This window comes from Poecilia formosa, unplaced genomic scaffold, assembly GCF_000485575.1.
Source record: "Poecilia formosa unplaced genomic scaffold, Poecilia_formosa-5.1.2 Scaffold134, whole genome shotgun sequence".
Lineage (NCBI taxonomy): Eukaryota > Metazoa > Chordata > Actinopteri > Cyprinodontiformes > Poeciliidae > Poecilia > Poecilia formosa.
This window is the reverse complement of record NW_006800073.1, coordinates 575579-594414: the sequence shown is the minus strand read 5'-3', so window position 1 is coordinate 594414 and position 18836 is coordinate 575579. Positions and strand designations below refer to the sequence as shown.

The following is an 18836-nucleotide window of genomic DNA, read 5'->3' as shown; positions in this document are numbered from 1 at the left end:
TGCTTTTAACTCCACGTTACCTTGTTCATTACATTTGTGATCTTTTTTTAATTATTTTTATGAACATTTGATGGCTGCCCTTTTTATAACTAATGTTCCTGTTAAAATGAATTATGTGTGAATTTCGTTGTGGTTGTTTTGATCTGGGATCATCTTGTTCTTCTGTGGTTTTATATGTAAAAAAAAAAAACAAAACAACAAAAAACACTAACTGACAGTGTTAAGCTATTTCAGATTTGATCTTGCTACAGGAAAATGTTGTGTGGTTGTATGCTTCTTAAATATCAAAATTATGTTGCAGTTTTAGTGTATTGTGAAACATTTGTGTACTTTATATTAACTTTAATGATGTTTACAATGTTTTCAGTGAAGAACTGTAAATATATTCTTGTTTTAAATCCAATTTTTGCCCTATTCTTTAATAAAGGTGACAGGGTATGTTAAAGCCATCTGGTGAAACAGCTTCACTTAAGTTTACATGTCTAAATGGTTTGGGTGTTTTCAATAAACAATTTACAGAATAATTATCCATCCATTGTTTACAGCCTCCTAACTATTGATGACACATCGGAGGCAGACGGATTAGATCACTGATTACAGGACAAACTCCTACCATCGCGACATACTATGCAAAAATATGTGTTCTTGGTTAATTTCAACATTTCCCTGGTCAAATTTGTACAAAAATAAGTGGTAATACCTCCCAGTATATACCTCTGGTGCTTTTACCAGAGGTAAATTCACCAGTTTAGCAGTAAATGTATCTGTAGAGGTACCAGTTTACCTCTACAGGTACATTTACCTCTGAACAAACCACTCCCTGTTCTAGTGTCCTTCATTGGCTGTAGAGCTGCCAGCTCCTATGTCATCTCAAAGTCTTTCATTAATCCACACACAAAGTAACTGGAGAAGCAAATCTAATACGGTCTCAGGCACACCTGGTGTAACCTGTCAAGAGCTTTGTCAGATGCATTAGGTGCACTTGAGATAGAATGTGTTAATCATAACTTTTTACGGCATGTTGCTAATATAGTCCAAATAGTTGAGAGAAGAATTTTGTACAAAGAAAAGCATACAAAATATTGGAAAGACCCTAAAACTTCCTAGAGATACAGTTGGATGCATACTGGGAGTAGAAGTAGCAGAAAGAGGAAATTATCACCGGCGGCCACCGGATTCCTGAAGACACAGGTGGTCAAACACCTTTGACAAGTATAAGACCTCTGCTGACCCACAAGCACAAACACAAGCTAAAATTGGCTCCTATCTGAATGAGTAAGTCAAAGAGGTCTTGGGAATCTTTTGTGAAGTGTAACTGTGGTTTCGTGTCGCTTTGCTGGCACTGACACCAGCAGGAGGCAAGATGGGAGATTGGGAAATCTTTTGGAGCTTTTATTAAACAGGTTCTAAAATCATTTCAAAAGGTTGTGCATACACCATATCTTCTGTTGCTTAAGATCACTCCCCTTGTCCAAATCCATTCAAAATGGTTTCTTGAACCTTTGAAAATACATCACCGCTTTGCCACCATGACTCAAGTCTGGCCTAACTGGGAACTGTGGGAATACCAGTGTCACTGTTCTCTGGGAAACCATTTTTTTATCTTCATGGACTGAAAGGTACTGACCAAGTCAATGTTATCATTTTCTGATAGTTGTAGCTGCTACATGAACAAGCCAGTATCTTTGGAAAAATGAGAAGAAGGAGGTTTGGAGAAGTTAAAGTAAAACTTTTAAATCTAAGAACACCAAACCAACTGTCTGGTTTTATCAGGCTGTTCTCCTGTGAATTGTACAGGTCTATTGCAAAAAGTAAAAGAAAACTATGTCCAGATCATTTAATTTTACCTCAAATCAACAGCTAGCTGATGACAACTTGGAGACAACTGGGTGTACAAAACAAAGACCCCAAAACCACAATGATAGCAGGCGCATATGCATGTATGCAGGTATTTTAGTCCATGTTTGACATAAATATTCAAAGTACTGTCAATATATGAGAATGTCTCTCAACACCTAAATAGTTTTTTATGCACATAACAAAAATGTGAATGTCAAATACAAAACTCCAGGCACAAAAAGCAAAAACATTCATATGGTACAGGAATGTCTTCTGATTATAAACAACAGAAATAACAACATCGTCAAACCAGAATAAAAAAACCAGCATTTTGCATATAATAAAACATTTTTACAGACCTATGTAAAAATCACTGCAGGATCAATGTTAAGATCCTGGTGTAAAATAAGTGTGCTTCAATAAGTAGCTAGTGCTCCATTTAAGACACAACACCAACACTTGTTTATGTCATGCAACAGTCCACAAACAAACATTACAAAATGCGCTTAATGATATTTCAACATGTGACTTATCGTGTCCCAAGCACTGGCATTCTGATGACATATAGCCGACCCTTCTGCTCCATCACAAAACATTTCGAAACAATGTCCTGACATGTCACTGCACACAGTTCATCTGAACTCCTCACTCTTACGAGGAACTCTGCAATGTTTCTGTTGATCTGCTCATTCTGGATTGTTGGTTGGGAGTTTGAGGGAAGCAGTTTTCTGCAGAAAGCAACCAGTTCTCTGCAGGAGCAGTCGGACGATCTCTCGCAGCTGCAATGCCTCTCGTCAACCACCACGGACTCTACAAGAACAAAGCCGCTGGTCGTTTCTATGACTGAGTTGTTCCTTTTGCAAGAGACGCTGTAGTCCAAAGTGGTGACCAGCATGTCTCTGTAAACAAAACGTGCGTATTCAGTAACGGGTCGTGTATCTTTGCTCTGCAATGCAGCAAGTTCTCTCACAGTTAGAGATCTCTGAGAACCGCATCCCAAAGTAAACACATCTTCACTGATGCAGCTGGATGACTTGGTAAGGATACCACAGCTTGTCATGGAAGAAAACAGGTCTGTGATTTCTGTACCGGCATCTTTCAGAACATCGCTTCCTTTCATGATAATCTCATCATAGGAAACTATCTGCTTGAAGATGTTGGACGGCGCAGACTGAGCCCTGGCGTACATCTGCAGGAGTCGGCTGCGTACACCCTGAAAGACGAAGGCGGAGTTGGCCCACAGTAGTCCCCAGTTACGGGCACAGTCCGTGAGATGCATCAGCAAGTGGCAGTTAAATGAGCAATGCTCAAGTCCGTACAGAGACGGCACCTGGGAGACGAACTTAACCAGGCACAGCTCTGCACAGCTGATCTCCTCCTGGGTGGCAAACTGGGAGAGGAGGATGTGAAGCGATGAAATGAGAAGCATCCAGTGTTTGTAGTACAGGTTTGGTAAAACCTTCCTCAGTATTACAGGAGAGTAGAGAAGAGCAAACGCTCGCCACTCGGATGCTTCCCAATCCATCCTCTCACTGAGGCGCCGAGGTCTTTGTCTGATCTCATCTGGGGGTTGGATGGCAGACAAAGCTTTGTCCAGGTTCTTCAAACTCTGAGGTGAAAGGTGGAAGCGCTTTCTGCCATAAAGAGGATCCAACCAAAGATTGACAAACTCAGGAACAACCCCAAGACAAACACAGTGCATGTAATCTGGGATAAAACCCTTGACGACGTCAAACGAAGGCAGCAGAAGCAGCGGACTGTGACCTTTGACACCCATTTGACCTTGTGGATACCCATTCTCGATCACTACGATGGCCAGCTGCTCCGTCTCAGCCATGTGCCGCAGGTCGCATCCGTCCACCTGAACCGGATAGACTCTGGTGTAACCCCGGCCCTTCTGAACCAGCTCTCCCTTGTGGTAGCAGAACCCGCAGCCAAACTCCGAACTGAACGGCTGAAAGTTCTGCACCGCTGACCTCACCACTGAATCGCACACGCAGATTTTCGCCAACACGCTGGTGTTAAGCTCTAACCCGCTCTCGTCTTCCCAAGTGAAGCCCTCGTGAGAGAGTTTATGAAGCTCGTTAATGAACGGCGTAAAGAAACACTGAAGCAGCGGCTTTCCTTTGCCGAACCACAACGTGTGCAGCAGGACATTCTTACACCGCTCCACATACGGAAGTTCGTTGATGGTGCACAGGATGGGCCAGACTGAAAACTTGGATGAGTTGAGGAGAGGAGAGCTGTCACATGTGAAGGTAAGTGTAATACTGCCCTCCTGCTCTTTGTGCTTATATTCACCGCCGGTGTTGACGTCAGAAACGTAATCGTCCTTCGTAAAATGCTTCCCCAGCTTTGAGTGAAGGCGTTTGAGGACCTTCCTCAGTTGGTTTTCTAGAGGCAACACCAGGAAGTAGTTTGCCTTTTCAAGCAGACTCTTTTTGCTCAAGCGCTGCTGACACACTCCGCACTCGGTCCCAGGCTCTACTCCCAGGTAGTTTTCACACCTGGGACAGTACAAGTGGATCTCTGTCTTCTTGTCAATGTCAGTCAAATGTTTCTTTATGAACTGCAGAGAGCTGGGAATGCATCCAGGCACCATGAGGTTGAGGAGGGCCAGGAGGTCTTTGGTGGCTGCTTTTGACAAGTCGTGCTTCAGGATGAAGGCCAGGAGGAGGAGGAGGAGCGCTCTCACACTGACTGAAGAACCGGCGTAAATCTTCTTCTCATCGTCAAAGTTTGGGTCAAAAATCTGCTCCTGAAATGTTATGGGGAGAAAATTAGAAGGTAAACGGGACGATGTCAAATGAAAATGGATGTAGGAGAAACAAACCATGGGATCGTCTTCTGGTGTTTCGTCACATGAAGCTGAATTTTTATGCTGTAAAATAGAAAAAATAGAGGCTTAAAAAGATGAATTAAACAAATACAGTTCAAGAAAATATGTCATTCCCTTTGGAGAAAAAACTCTAAATATGCCGTCCTTTACAATTATGGTCAATGCTGGTCAAGATGTGAACAAACCCTACAAATAAATTCATCTTTTGTTGCAGCAGCATCTCAAGCTGGGATTCCACTGGGCATATAACTGCAGAAACTGGAATTATGAAAATTAATTTGCTTAATAGAAACATGCCAATTCATGTTTTTCAATAAAATAAAATAAATATGTCTAGGAGAGGCCCAAAGACTTCAAAGATTGTGCAAAAAAGAAGGACCAAAGAATGGAGGAAACTCATTGAAGTCAAAAATCAACATCTTGAATCTACTTTACCGTTTTGTGGTCTGGATCTTCTTCAGTGTCGTTTGTTGTTGTGGGAAACAGGACCCTGAGCTAAAAGTCAGAGAAAAAATTATAATCTGAATATTTTACAGTTTCTACCAGTAGCATATCTCTTAGGTTTATTAAAACATTTAGCACCATGGGGTCTTCTTCATCAGAATCAGATGAATAGTCCGCACTGTCAGCATCTTCACATTCACTGTTCAAGTCTCTCTAGGATTTAAAAGACAAACAGAATGGGTGTCTTTTATTTTAACAATCTCAACCCATACTGAGTAAATTTATTACTACTATTATTATTTTATTATTTTTTACCATTTTCTTATCTGGATCTTCTTTAATAAGATGTGCTGGTCCAGCTGACTGCAGATCAACCTAAAAATGGAGGAAAGTATGTTATTTTTAGATGAAATTTACAACAAACATACAAAAGTAAAATACGAAGCTGATTTTTAAAAGAGTGAAGATAAATGTTAATGATATATAAATGTTTTACCTGTGTCTTATCCCCTCCTCTATCACCCGCAGGCCCAGCACGATCAGCCTAATAAACAAAAGAACAATTTGAACGATGTCCAAATTAGGAAACAGAAGTTGGACCATCAGTTTTGAACCAGCTGAGTTCTGCATGAAGCAGAAAAGCTCAAGTGTCTGTTCACCAATGATGCTAAAGTAGAGGATATGCTGTGATGCTGAAGAAGGTTCTGAGCTAAAAGGCAAAGCTCTTGAATCAATGAGCCATTTATGCTTCAATAATCATAAAATGACACAAATGCAACAGAATCTTAGGATGGAAAAAGATGATGGATGGATGGATGGATGGATGGATGGATGGATGGATGGATGGATGGATGGATGGATGGATGGATGGATGGAAGGTTGAATGGATGGTTGGATGGATGGATCAATGGTTGGATGGATGGATGGATGGATGGATGGTTGGTTGGTTGAATGGATGGTTGGATGAATGGATGGACAGATGGATGGATGGATGGATGGATGGATGGATGATGGATGGATGGATGGATGGATGGATGGAAGGTTGAATGGATGGTTGGTTGGATGGATGGTTGGATGGATGGGTGGACGGATGGATGGATGGATGGATGGATGGTTGGTTGGTTGGTTGGATTGATGAATGGATGGTTGGTTGGATGGATGGATGGTTGGATGGACGGATGGATGGTTGGTTGGACGGATGGATGGTTGGATGGACGGATGGATGGTTGGATGGACGGATGGATGGTTGGATGGACGGATGGATGGTTGGATGGATAATATAAATATATTAAAATTAGAATGCCAGTTTCGGCTTTACTGCTGTAAAACGCAACATGTTCTTCCTGAAAACAAACAAACACTCATAAATAAAACGAATCACGCCAAACCAGTGATGTTAAAGATCCCATCGTCGTCCCAGAAACCCGGAGCCCTTCCAGCTCCTCAGCATCTTTAACCCGCTACACTGATTCCCTTTGCCGGGTACAAAGCTGCGGCTTCCCGTTCACCCGGCTCACCTCCTCCGGCTGAGCTGTCCGTGTCCTGCTCGGAAGCTTCTTCATGGGTCTCCCACTCCGCGGCAGGGTCGCCACGGTGTTAAATCGTATCCATTTATGGATAATCTTCCTAACTGTGGAGTGATGCAGCTCCAGACTCTTTGAAATCAGTTTGTATCCCATCCCGGCGTTGTGCATATCTACAACTTTCGACCGGATGCCTTCCGGAATCTCGTTTCTACGAGGCATTTTTTCCCATTGATATTTAGTGAAATAACAGATAATGTAAATCTGGGGGGAAATAATCCACTTTTGTCAGCAACAAGGAAGCGCCTCGAATCATTTGTGTTTACTTCCGGTGTACACCGGAAACGCGATTGAAAACTTGCGATTTATTTTATTTTTATTTAAATGTCTCTTTTTTCTCAGCTAATTGGCTAACAAGCAAGTTTTAAACAAAACAATCGTGATTTCATAATATTGACACATAATAAAACAAACGATACGTTACTTTTGTTCATTTTTAAGATCGTCACCTTCCTAAAATAATAGCCAAAGTAATTTTTGGCCAAAAGGTTGTTTTGTACCTAAGACATCTCTTGGAAAGAAAGAGGTGGTGATTTATTTTTGGAAATATGACAGAGGCCATAATTTTAGGAACGTAATATGTTAAAACAAACAAATATTTTAATGGAAAAATCTTGAGTTATGGAATCTGCATAACCCATCATACCATTTTGAACTGTTCCTGCATAAAGTGTTTCTTCTTCCTTGCTTTGTTATTTTATAATGGTTTTGCTTATTTTCATAAATTTTCTTGGCATTATTCATGGAAATAGTAGGAATCGCACATTTTTATTTCAATTTATCTGATTACATACTTTCCACAAATTTAACCAAATATTTGGAATGTCTTGAAACTCAGATGTGCTGTTCTAGAAAATTTCTTAGATTTAGCACAACTTTCAGTTTTTTCTCACGAATTTTTGACTTTTCAAACTCAGAAATTCCCAAGTTTATTTCTAGAAAATTTTATCTAAAAAAAAATGTTTTCTCACAAATTTTTGAATTTTCCAACTCAGAAATTTGCAATAATTCCTGGAAAATTTCTGGGATTAATCTCTGAATTTCTGAGTTTTTTGGCAAAACTTTACTCCATTTTTTTTCTACCTACAACGGCCCAAATACTTCTGATCCGATGTTAACTGGAGAGAATCCACTATGTTTTCTTCATATAGTTGTTAATGTGTTATCGTGTTATTAGGAAGTTCAATCTGTCTTTGTAAACTCAGTTTCTGTCACTTCTCCCAGGTGATTTCGTTCCGTCTTTATTGCTTGGCCCGTTAAAGTATTTGCACCCCAAGCTGCCACATTCCTATCTGCATTCCTCTAACCCGCTGACCTTTGGTGACCTTCCAGGGCGCCTCCCTTCCCAGTGTCCGTCCAGCTGCCGCTCGTCAGTAACCGCCGTCACTCCTGATAAATATAGACGTCTAAGGAAAGATCCCTCTGCCACAAGGTCGGTGTCATTTCTTAGAGTCAGATGTATCGTTCTTAAGAAACCTTCATGAGCCTCAAGTTTAAAACATCACAGCTGCCCAAAGCAGAAACACACAGAAACAAGTTCTAAATATTCTAATGAAAAACTTTAACTAAACGCTTTGTTTTATTAAAACAACACTGAAGTTAATATTTTTCTAAAGTGATGAAAAGAGGATATCTGTGATGAAGGGTCAGTGATGATACTGAGGATTATAAAGATGAAGATGATAAAGGTGAACAAACTGAAAAATACAGAAAATGAGGAGGAAGATGATAAGAAGAAGAAGAAGATGATGTGACGGTAGTCAGGAACATCATGATGCTGCTTTTACTAATGATAATAATGATCAAGATGAAAGAGAAAATAATTATGAAGATGTTAATGAAAACGAATAAAATGAAGAAGAAAAAATAGGAAAAAAGAAGAAGATGATGGAGTTTGTTCATAACTTTTCTTCTCACTGATACGTAACTGAAGGACTTTAAAATAAACCTTAGAAAAATATAAACGTGATTAAAGTTTAGGTTAGTTAACCCTTGTGCGTGCGAGGACTGAGGCAAATGATACAGGTTTTACGGGTGTGGGGTCGGTTGGAGACACAAGGGTTGAAACGACGGCACGTTGTAAAAGAGGAGCAACTTTCTGCCAAAAAGATTCATCTTAGCAATTTCAGAAAAGGTCATTTCTGAGTTTGAAAAGTTGAAAATTTGCTAGTAAGAATAAAGAAATTTTGAGATTAATCTTAAAAAATTTTCAGAAAAAAACTGGAAATTTCTCATTTTTTTCTGAGATTAAAACATTAGAGATTTTTTTCTCAGATATTTTTAATTCTGCAAACTCAAAAATTTCTCTCCCTCAGCAATTTCTGAGTTTCTTTTCTATAAAATTTCTGAGATTAATCTAGAAATTTCTCAACACTTTTTCCTGGCAAATGTTAAACTTTTCAAACTCAGAAATTTCCTTTTGTGAGTTTTCTCAGCAATTTTCTAGAAACATTTCTGAATAATTGCCAGTTAATCTAAAAATTTCTGAGATCAATTTTTCTCAACATTTTCCAGCAAATTTTCAAACTCAGCAGCTCAGAATTTTCTGATTTTTTTTCTAGAAAGTTTTTAAGGTTAATCTCAAAATTTCTGTTTTTTTTTCTACTTTTAAAATTACAAATGTCCAAGTTTTTTCCAAGATTTTTTTGCCCGAAATTTACATTACTTGGAGAATTACTCCAAATAGTGATAGTAACTAAATGAGAAGACATTGTTGAAACGTGTAGTTCCCTGTATTATGGAGACTCAACAGCAGAGGGCGCAATTATTCCATTTAATTGTGAAGTTTTGAATCTCAGCGGCTCAAGAAAAGCAGCGGAAACGTCTCAAGTATTTCATACTCCGCAGTTGGAGACAGAAACTTACAGTTTAGTGGAAGGTAAAAATTCAGATAATGGGTTTCCCCGGTCGGTTCGGTGGAGGTTTGTTCCTTTAAGATCCAGCATCTTCAACAGAAGCAGGAAAGATGACGGGAAGCCGTGAAGTTGCACAAAAACAGGGAAGAAACAGGAAATGCAATTAATTAACTAATAAAATAAAGTTTTTATTCTGCTTACTATTCAAAATCATTGTTTATTACGATAGATAGATAGATAGATAGATAGATAGATAGATAGATAGATAGATAGATAGATAGATAGATAGAGAACCAAACCTTCTCAATTTTCCATTTAAAACATTTTATTTATTTACATTTTATTTATATTTAATTTTTTCTCTATGTTGTTATTTAAAACAAGCAGACAAAAGACAGTAAACAAAACAAATAAACTAATTATTTATTGTCTTAATTGTTTTTTTTAAATAAATGTTTTTTAAAAAAAAAAAAAAATACATTTCTTCATGCCAGAGTCTATTTAATGATTTTAAATCCTTAAACAACAGTTTAAGGATTTTCTTTGCTGGCTATCAGAGTTGGGTAACTATAATTACCCAACTTCAACTATAGTTATTTACTTGAGTAACTTTTGAAAAAAATTACTTTTGGAAGTATTTTTACTACCCCAAACTTTTTATTTGAGTAAAAATGTGCTGAGGTAGTGCTAATCTTACTTGAGTACTCACCTCTGAAATTGGTCACAGTTTAAATTTCTCTCTGGTGTTTGTTATTAGCATTTCCTTAATTCTGAATATGTCCATTTGCGCTATTTAATCAACTTTCACTTAGCATTTTTTTAACCTTAATTTGCCATTTCTACGTACAGTTACTCAAGTAAATGTAACTGAGTAAATGTAAGTAGTTACTACCCAACTCAACTGCCCCTGACTGATAAATGTGAAATCAGCCTGTGAAATAATGGAAATGCTCCGTACCGGAAGTGGCTTTGGCGCCGCCTGCGTGCGGCTTGACGCAGCGTCGGTTCGGAGCCGTCGTCGCTCCAGCAGCTCAGGCAGGGAGGGGACGGGTCCAGGCTGGTAACCGGGCTGGAACAGGGATAACCTGCAGCCTCCCGTCTCTCCTCGGATGCTCTGATGGAGTGAACCGGCCGGATATGCGCTTTTATTTCCCGTCTCCGTCGATCATGGAAACGGTAAGCCGCGCAAACAGCTGTTCGGATTTGTAGCGGCGCGTTTCCAGCTGTTTTTATGGGTGGTGGGGTGAAGAGGAGAGGATGAGGAGGATGAGGAGGAGGGGGAGCAGCAGCAGCACTGGGGTGTTGATGGGAAATATCCACCTTCATATTGGATTAAGCGCAACGGTTTTGCGCCACTTGTGTTAATCGCAGCCACAGATTTTAATCCAGAGGTGTGACATCTTCTGGTGTAATCTCGTTAATTAGGCCTGCATCATTTACAGGATGATTGGCACCTCCCACCATGATGTGATAGCGGCGTTAGGCTACCTTGCACGGAAATGTACGATGTCTGTTCCCCAAGACAGCGTTTCATTCTCCCTCCCAGCAACACAAACATCACAGGCCCGCTGAATGTTTTCACAAATGGGCGCCGGAAACGTTAACAAAAGAATAAAAATATTAATACAAATCCGCCGGTGACACAATTCATGATGACACCCCATTTCCATTCCCTCCACATGAATGTTAACAGCTGCGCCGCATATTTCTACCGTAACCTACACAGGCCTGACACAGTTATTATTCTGTCTTTTGCGTGAATGATTTCATCATGCGCATTTATCATTACCATTATGAGATGTAGACGGTCTGACACGCACGATGGTTGAATCAGTAGAGTGAGGGGGAAAGGAGGTAATGAGTGTTTTTGTTTTCCAGTAAGAGAGTAATGGATGGATCAGAGGAAAGATCAAATAAAAGTTAGTCTGTTGGTTATACCCACTTATCCAATGCAGTATGTTACTTTTAAACATTTTTTTACATATTTGATGAAACAGCCACTATGTGGTGACAGTATAGTAGATAAACTGTGACAAAATCCAACTCCTCTGCCTTCTCCCAGTACTCCCAATACTAACTAAAACCAACCAATCAGAGCCAGAAGGCGGGTCTTAGCGCTGTCTGTCAAAATCTATAGTACGTACAGATAGCATATGCTAAAGCTAGGCATGAGCATATATGATGGTGGATAAACACATAGCATAAACATTTCTCTGCCTTTAGCAACCTACTTAAGGTTGCCTGACAGCGCTAAGACCCGCCTCCTGGCTCTGATTGGTTGTTTCTGGTTGGTGTGGTGAGTTACTTCAGACAGAGGAGATCAATCTTTTCACAGATTATCTGTCTCATACAAACTGTCATGACATGGTGACAGTTTTAACAAATAAAAAACAAATATTTTATAAAAGTTACATACTGGATCTTTAAGGGAAACGGTGCCTATCTTCTGGGGTCATTGGGTCAAAGTTGGGGTACATTACAGACAGGTCACCAGTTATCACACAGCAAACACACAAACATAACAAACAACTATTGCTCCTAACAGCAATTTTTAGAGGCCAATTAAACTAATAGTCATGTTTTTAGTCTTTGCTAACTTTCGTACTATGCTAATGCTAGCTCGAACCAGCTCTTTTTTTTTGTCTTTTCTATAACAACAACAGCAATACTTGCTACAATATGTTCTTTATTGCAACCTGTAGAGGTACTAAAGTTATTATTGCTGAGTAATTGTTGGATTAATGTTTTGTAAGTTAAGAGTTTTTACAAATGAACTGGATTGACCACTCTAGTCAAAATTCCACTTTATTTAAATTGTACTTTGGGAGGAAGTTAGCGTACCGGGACAGTCACTACACTGCAAAACACACAAATATTACCAAGTATTCCTGGTCTAGTTTCTTTTTAGACTTTTCTAACTTTCTGTGATGGCTAGCTGTGCTGCAGTGCTAGCTATTAGCTTAAAAAAAATCACGTTTAGGTGTTTCTCTCAGCCTCTATGCCAGTGCAACATTCTTTGTTAGCATCTTCTTTTTATATAAAAAACAAACTTAGGTAGTTTTTTTTTAAGCAATTACAATTATAAACAACTGCTTTCCTATCCTGTTGTACTAGCCAGCTGTGCTAACAGCTAACAATGCTAACGCTATCTTAGGGGTTTAGTGGTGGCAGTTTTTTCCTTCTCTGTAAGAACAAGTGACAGTTCTGATTGTCTTTTCATGTAAAAAAATAAACAATGAAACTATTGAACCGATCCCTGATAATTTCCCGCAGCATCTATCCATATCATCTGCTGCTAATGTTAGCGTCAACGTAAACAGGAAGAGGTAGCAAGTCAGTTTAGGATGTTTTATTTGTTATCTTTCTGTCATCATCTATGTGCTTCACAGAAAACACTAGCTCTTATTATAGCAAGACATTTTTCCCATATTATAAGTAAAATAATCTGCCAGTGGAAAAATAACTTTTTCATCACCATTAATTAATTATTTATTAGTATAAGCTTCTATATTTCACTGAAAAGTTACTTGCAAGTCGGTTTTGTCTCATTTAAAGTGTAAAATATATTTGCATTAGAAACTAGACAAACTTGCTAAGATTTTGTGTTTTTGCAGTGATAGACAATCAGATGTATTATTTACTTATATTGATCTAGTGATCATTGCGATATGTATTGTTATTAATTCATTGTCCACCCTTCGTTTGTGTTGTTTAAAAAAACTGGCCTTGTGATTTCTTATCCTTTCAGGTTCATCTGGCAGCCCAGTAACCTTGGAGCCGAGGGGTCAGAGGTCGCTCACTAAAAACCCACATCTGTCCCTCTCATCCCTGCACCCCACTCCACCCTGTTCCCCAATCCCTAATCCACATCTTCAATCCGTTCCACCTCGTCTTCCTCACATCTTCCCCTGACAGAATCCCTCCTTACAAAAACCAGCAGCCGTACTTTTCATGACGAGGAAGAAGCTCCTCAGCAGGCCGTCCTATCCCCTCCTGTGAAAACTCCTCAGGCCTCACCATGATGTGCGAGGTGATGCCCACCATCTCAGAGGACAGCCGTGGAGGCGGCAGTGGTGGCTCGTCCTCTCCAGCGGGAGGCGCAGGCGGGATGGGAGGCTACGGAAGCCGAGATCCTCGCAGTGGCGGCGGCGGCGGCGGCGGAGGAGCAGGCGGAGGAGGAGGAGGAAGTGATGAAGGGGGAAGCTCTGGTAACTTGGAGTCGCTGATGGTGAACATGCTGACGGAGAGGGAGAGGCTGCTGGAGAGCCTGAGGGAGACGCAGGATAGCCTGGGGACGGCGCACCTTCGCCTGCGAGAGCTGGGCCACGAGAAGGAGTCCCTGCAGAGGCAGCTGTCCATCGCCCTGCCACAGGTAGAAACACGGCTTTAACTGGTGGGACGCCCCGCATGGCAGCATGCTTCCATCCCAGACAATACAGTACAGTGATGAGGAAAAGTATTTACCAACTTACAGAGCTCTTAAAGTGGAAAAATTCACATTTTGCCCGTTTTTGTGCTTCCATTTAGGTCTCTACTGCTTTTAAAAACAAACCCGGCGCCTAAGGAAAAAAAAATACCTAGCCATTTTTTTGGGAATAAGTTCATGTTTTTTATTGTCTGGAAAATGAGCTGTTTCAAAAACCTTCCAGGATTTAACCTCACAAATCAGCAGGCACTGCCCGTTGCCTAGCAACCGCAGCAGAGTTCCGTCCGTCACCTAGCAACCCAAGTGGAGTATTTACCCCTTTACAGAATACAGAGGCGTGGCCTGCAGCAGATTATTTGAACTTAAAGTGACAAGACATCATAAACCAACTCATTCTGAACTGAGTAGGCTAAAATCTCAATATCTAAGGATGATTTTGTGCAAAAATAGTACCTGATAGACATATCATAACCTGTTCAAGGAAGAATAATAGGTCACTTTTAAGAAAATGTTTCATATCATCAAAACATTTTAACATCAGACAAACTGCCTGTGCCACTCAGCTGGCAGCCACTCCTCTTTGCAGAATCTTTCAAATTCAGTCGCATTTGATCATGAACTGTCTCTTCAATGCAAAAACACAAATCTCACCAAGTATTTTCAGTCTAGCTTCTAGTGCAAAATCTCATTTGAAATAAAGTATTACTATTACTGTGATGGAACAGATGAAAGGTTTGTATCTTATTGAGTTGAGACGATGCTACAGTTTGAATTTGCAGTTTTAGCTAACAGAATAATACATACCTGCATGCAAAATCAAAACAAAGTCTGGGCTCCACTTGAAGGTAGACAGTTAGTGCCCTTGTGCTGAATTATTGATGCTTCAACCTGTAATCAGGATGTTGTTGTTGCAGCTGGTCCAGGTGGCGCTGGGTCGGCCCGGTACAAACAGTCAAACTGCAACAGCTTGGTCACACAATTCATCAGTTTTATTTCTTTTAGACAAGATAACAGAAAATTAACTGTCAAAAAGATCGTTTAGTAAAGTTTTCTTTTTGTTTTTATAGAAAATGTCAAAGAACCAAAGTAGAAACTATTATTTTAAGCCGAAAAAGGTTTTAGTTTTATATTCCTCTTCTGATTTTCAGTATTTTTGCTTTAAATTCGTTACAAATTGGAATTTTATCTTATATCCTTATAAGACAGCATAGTTCTTCAGAGAAGCTATGGACCCAGCTAGAAGTTTGGGCTTTGCACAGAATATTTTACTTTATGTAAGATTTTTAACCCATAAATGTATTTGAATCTTTTGTTTCACAACAAAACGAAATTTAGAAAGGTAGTAATAACAAAATAAAAAATATAATTAAATTTTCTATATAAAATACCTTTTAAGATACTTAACATAAGTACATATTGTCACTTAAGGTATACTGCATAATTCTTAAAATAAAATGCATCAATATAATATTGTGATTTTAATAAGCTGTTAAGTGTTACAGTAACTGAAGAACTTTCAAATAAATAATACAAACTGAAAATATTTTTAAATGAAAAAAAATATTGGATTATTCAAAATAATAAAATAATATTCAAATAAAATTAAATAAAATAAAAATAAAAGAAGCGTGAATAGAATCATTAAATATTAGTAGATTTGAAAAATGTATAACTTATCATTAGACTCTTAAAATAAAAGATAAATGCATATATTTGGACTGTTTTGAATAAAAAATAAAGCAAATTAAAATATATTTAAACTTTACTAACTTTATGAAGATCTTTTACATGATTCTCAATGATAAACTGAGATTCAATTTAATTATTCATTTTAGAATCGTAATTCCTACGGAGGAGATAAAATGTAATTAAATCAGATAATAAAAAATATTCTGCTCATCCTGAAATCACTCCCTTCTTTTTTATCGCTAGTTAATAAAACTGTTTTTACCTTTAGCTTACATTTTTCTGGCATAATCCCTTACTGAGAAATAAAAAAATAAATTAAAAAATGATTAGACAGAATATTTTATCATTCAGACAGTTGAAAATGGTTTCAAACTGATAAACTAACAGCACATCAGATTCTTCAGATGTTTCAATAACAAACTGAGACCACCCAGAACCTTAAGATGGAGAGAAAATGCTGCCAATATTATGCTACATTCCAGAGCTAATCAGGTTGTAGCTGCAGTCGACCCAGAAGGACTCCGTCTCTATTTTCAGGCAGGAGTCTGGTGCCTCAGGCCGCATGATTCCTCCCTGTTGTTTGCACCTTTTGGGGTTTTTTCCTCCTCTGTCGCTCCGACTGAATGATCAAAATAACTGCTGGTGCCGAGGTGCTGCAACGCAGAGTGACTGGACATGAAAGGGCCATATTACCTCAGGAAGAGCAGATCAATACAATCACGCACGCACGCATGCACGGATGCACGCACATGCAGATTGAAGAAAACATGGATTGGTGTAATACACAGATGAGTTCACAGAGTTTGTCTGCCAAGACTGGAAAACAAAACCAAAAAGAGAAAATATCTTAAAGATAAGAAACACAATGAAATTCACACTGTAAAAACACAAAATCATACCAAATAATTTTGATCTGTTTTTTACTGCAAATTCAAGTGTTCTTATTTCAATAGAACACTTGAAATAAGATAAAACTAACTTACAAGTAGCCTTTTAGCAAGATATAGGGGCTTGTTTAAATAAATAATTCCTTAAAATTGATTAAAAAAAAAGTTCTGGCTGCACTGGCAGATTGTTTCATTTATAACATGGGAAAATGTCTTGTTATACGTATTTGGTAAAAAAGTCTACCCAAATTCTGAGTAAGGAATCAAATTTATTTCATATTTTAAAATTACATCATCAGATGAACCAAAATATAAAATTAAGTAGAAATTTTTGTATTTTAAAAACAAAAAATACAACAGTAACAAAAAAATAACAAAATCAGGCAAAAGAGATATTTTCTAAATCAGTTTCTTTCAATATAAAACTTACTACCCAACTCCTTACTTCCCCAGACTATACAGTGCTGAGGAAAAATATTTACCCCTATACAGAGCTCTTACAGTGGAAAAAAATTCACATTTTGCACATTTTTGTACTTCCGTATAAGTCAATGCTGCTTCTAAAAACAACCCAAGCACTTAAAAAACCCCACCAGCCGTTTTTTGCCAATAAGTTCATGTTTTTTGGTGTCTGGAAAATGAGCCGTTTCAAAAAAGTCCAAAATGTAACGTCCCAAATCAGCAGTCACTGCCCGTTACCTAGCAACCACAGCAGAGTTCCATCCGTCACCTAGCAACCCCAGTGGAACTCCGTTTCAGATCAGTTTCTTCAATTAAAAACTTATGAAATTTTAACAAAAGCTGCAGGTGTGTGTCTTGAGTCTGGTGAATCTTTGGTTAAAACATGTTTGTTTTTCATTAAGTGGGTAGAAAATCCAGAAATTTTACTCAAGTAAGAGTAGAGATACTTCATAATAAAAGTACTTAAATAGAAGTTGTAAAAATACTCCAAAGTACATTTTTAAAAAAAGTAAATGTCACTAGTTACTATCCAACTTTGGTTTTAGTTAATTATAATAACCTTGGTGGGATTAAAGGGTATGGAAGTTGTTTGTGAACAAAAAGAAAGCTACAGAAGAAGGGAGGAAAGTGTTTCACTCCATCTTTCCCATGAATTAATCCCAGTGTTATGATATCCTCTGGGCCCAGAACATGCCATCTGCACATAGTGATTTCCTCCCTTCTTTTCAAACGCTTGCCTTCCTCTCATTCCTCTCCTGTCTCTCAGCCCAGCCACGCTGCCTGAACACGCTGTACTTTTTTAATGCATTTTGGCTGAAATGCAGGCGCCTCAGAAAGAAGGGTCTGAGGCGCCTGTTTGCTGTGCGTGGGGTAAAGTGATCACTGCTAACACGTGGAGCGAAGACAGCAGCAGCAGCAGTGGCGACGTGCATGCATCAGTGCCCTTTAATGGCTCGTTTGCATAAGTGAAAACACGCATGAGTTGATGCACACGTGTTCGAGGATGTGCTGTGTGTGTCATGAGTGTGTCACGCCATGGTCGCATGCGAGTCAGAAAAAAAACCCAAAAACAGGAATTTAATCTCAGGAGAAATCTAAGAGAGGCAGAGATGAACGTGGTAAACGCTGATAAGCAACACCACAAACAGGATTTCAATTACAGCTATTGTAAGCAATTGTTTTGATTATTCCAACAATTAATTGAGTAATTGCATTAAACAATTCCACTTTCTCTGGTAGCTATTTAAGACACTAAAAGAAATATATGAGTTCCTTTTTTAGTGAGAAAACATTTTAGCACTTAAAAAAACATTTTACAAAGCAAACTGACCTATTCCTTAGAATCTTCCTTAAATTTTAGTGTTCTCATTTTTTAAGCATTAATGGGAATCTCCTTGATGGCTTGGAGACTCTAAACAGCAGCCTGTTATGCTTGTGACTTGTTCTGGCTGTTTTGCACACATTTCACTCCTCCAACTCTCTTTATGATGAAATTAAATAATAATTTTAATTTTTAGCTCTTCAAAAATATGAATATGATGTAAATCCATGTAATATCTCTTAAATGGAATCATCTTTTCTCTTCTAGTTGAACTAAGTATATTTTGGAAACGTTCTGCAATTAATTTGCGAGTCTTTAATAATCGTGCTCTTATTTTGAAGGGGGTGAAAACCGACGACGCAGCAGTTCCTGTTTCCTCTCCTCAAGTTCTCTTTTTATTTTTCTCCCAACAATGTTACTTCAAACAGGAACAAAATAAAACACGGACATTAGAAAACACGATACAAACATCAATACAATGTCTAAAGGCA

General features: G+C 38.6%; 2 protein-coding genes across 4 annotated transcripts in view; one reads left to right on the top strand and one right to left on the bottom strand.

Moving 5' to 3' along the window:
• Positions 1-1377: 1377 nt before the first annotated feature.
• On the bottom strand, positions 1378-6980 carry LOC103144941 (uncharacterized). Its single transcript, XM_007562127.2, has 7 exons — positions 6640-6980; positions 5619-5666; positions 5438-5497; positions 5261-5335; positions 5114-5173; positions 4673-4720; positions 1378-4597 (listed from the first exon to the last, which is right to left on the bottom strand). The coding sequence occupies exons 1-7, from the start codon at positions 6865-6867 to the stop codon at positions 2369-2371; spliced, it is 2748 nt and encodes a 915-aa protein (XP_007562189.1). The 5' UTR covers positions 6868-6980; the 3' UTR covers positions 1378-2368.
• A 3574-nt stretch (positions 6981-10554) lies between these two features.
• LOC103144940 (liprin-alpha-3-like) overlaps positions 10555-18836 on the top strand; it is a 39737-nt gene continuing 31455 nt past the window's right edge. For 2 of the 3 annotated variants that reach the window (XM_016676449.1, XM_007562122.2), the window contains exons 1-2: positions 10555-10736; positions 13309-13932. In XM_016676449.1, coding sequence (XP_016531935.1) covers positions 13579-13932 — 354 coding nt within the window. In that variant the 5' untranslated portion in view covers positions 10555-10736; positions 13309-13578. Of the gene's footprint in view, positions 10737-13308; positions 13933-18836 lie in introns of those variants that run through there. The other variant, XM_007562124.2, reaches the window with a different exon arrangement.

Bases quoted from the DNA above. Each gene is read 5' to 3' on its own strand.
- LOC103144941 (XM_007562127.2), bottom strand. From the start codon at position 6,867: ATGCCTCGTAGAAACGAGATTCCGGAAGGCATCCGGTCGAAAGTTGTA. The intron at 5,174-5,260 runs GTGCTAAATGTT...TCTGACTTTTAG, and splicing joins CTGATGAAGAAGACCCCATG to CTCAGGGTCCTGTTTCCCAC. The intron at 4,598-4,672 runs GTTTGTTTCTCC...ATAACATTTCAG, and splicing joins CACCAGAAGACGATCCCATG to GAGCAGATTTTTGACCCAAA.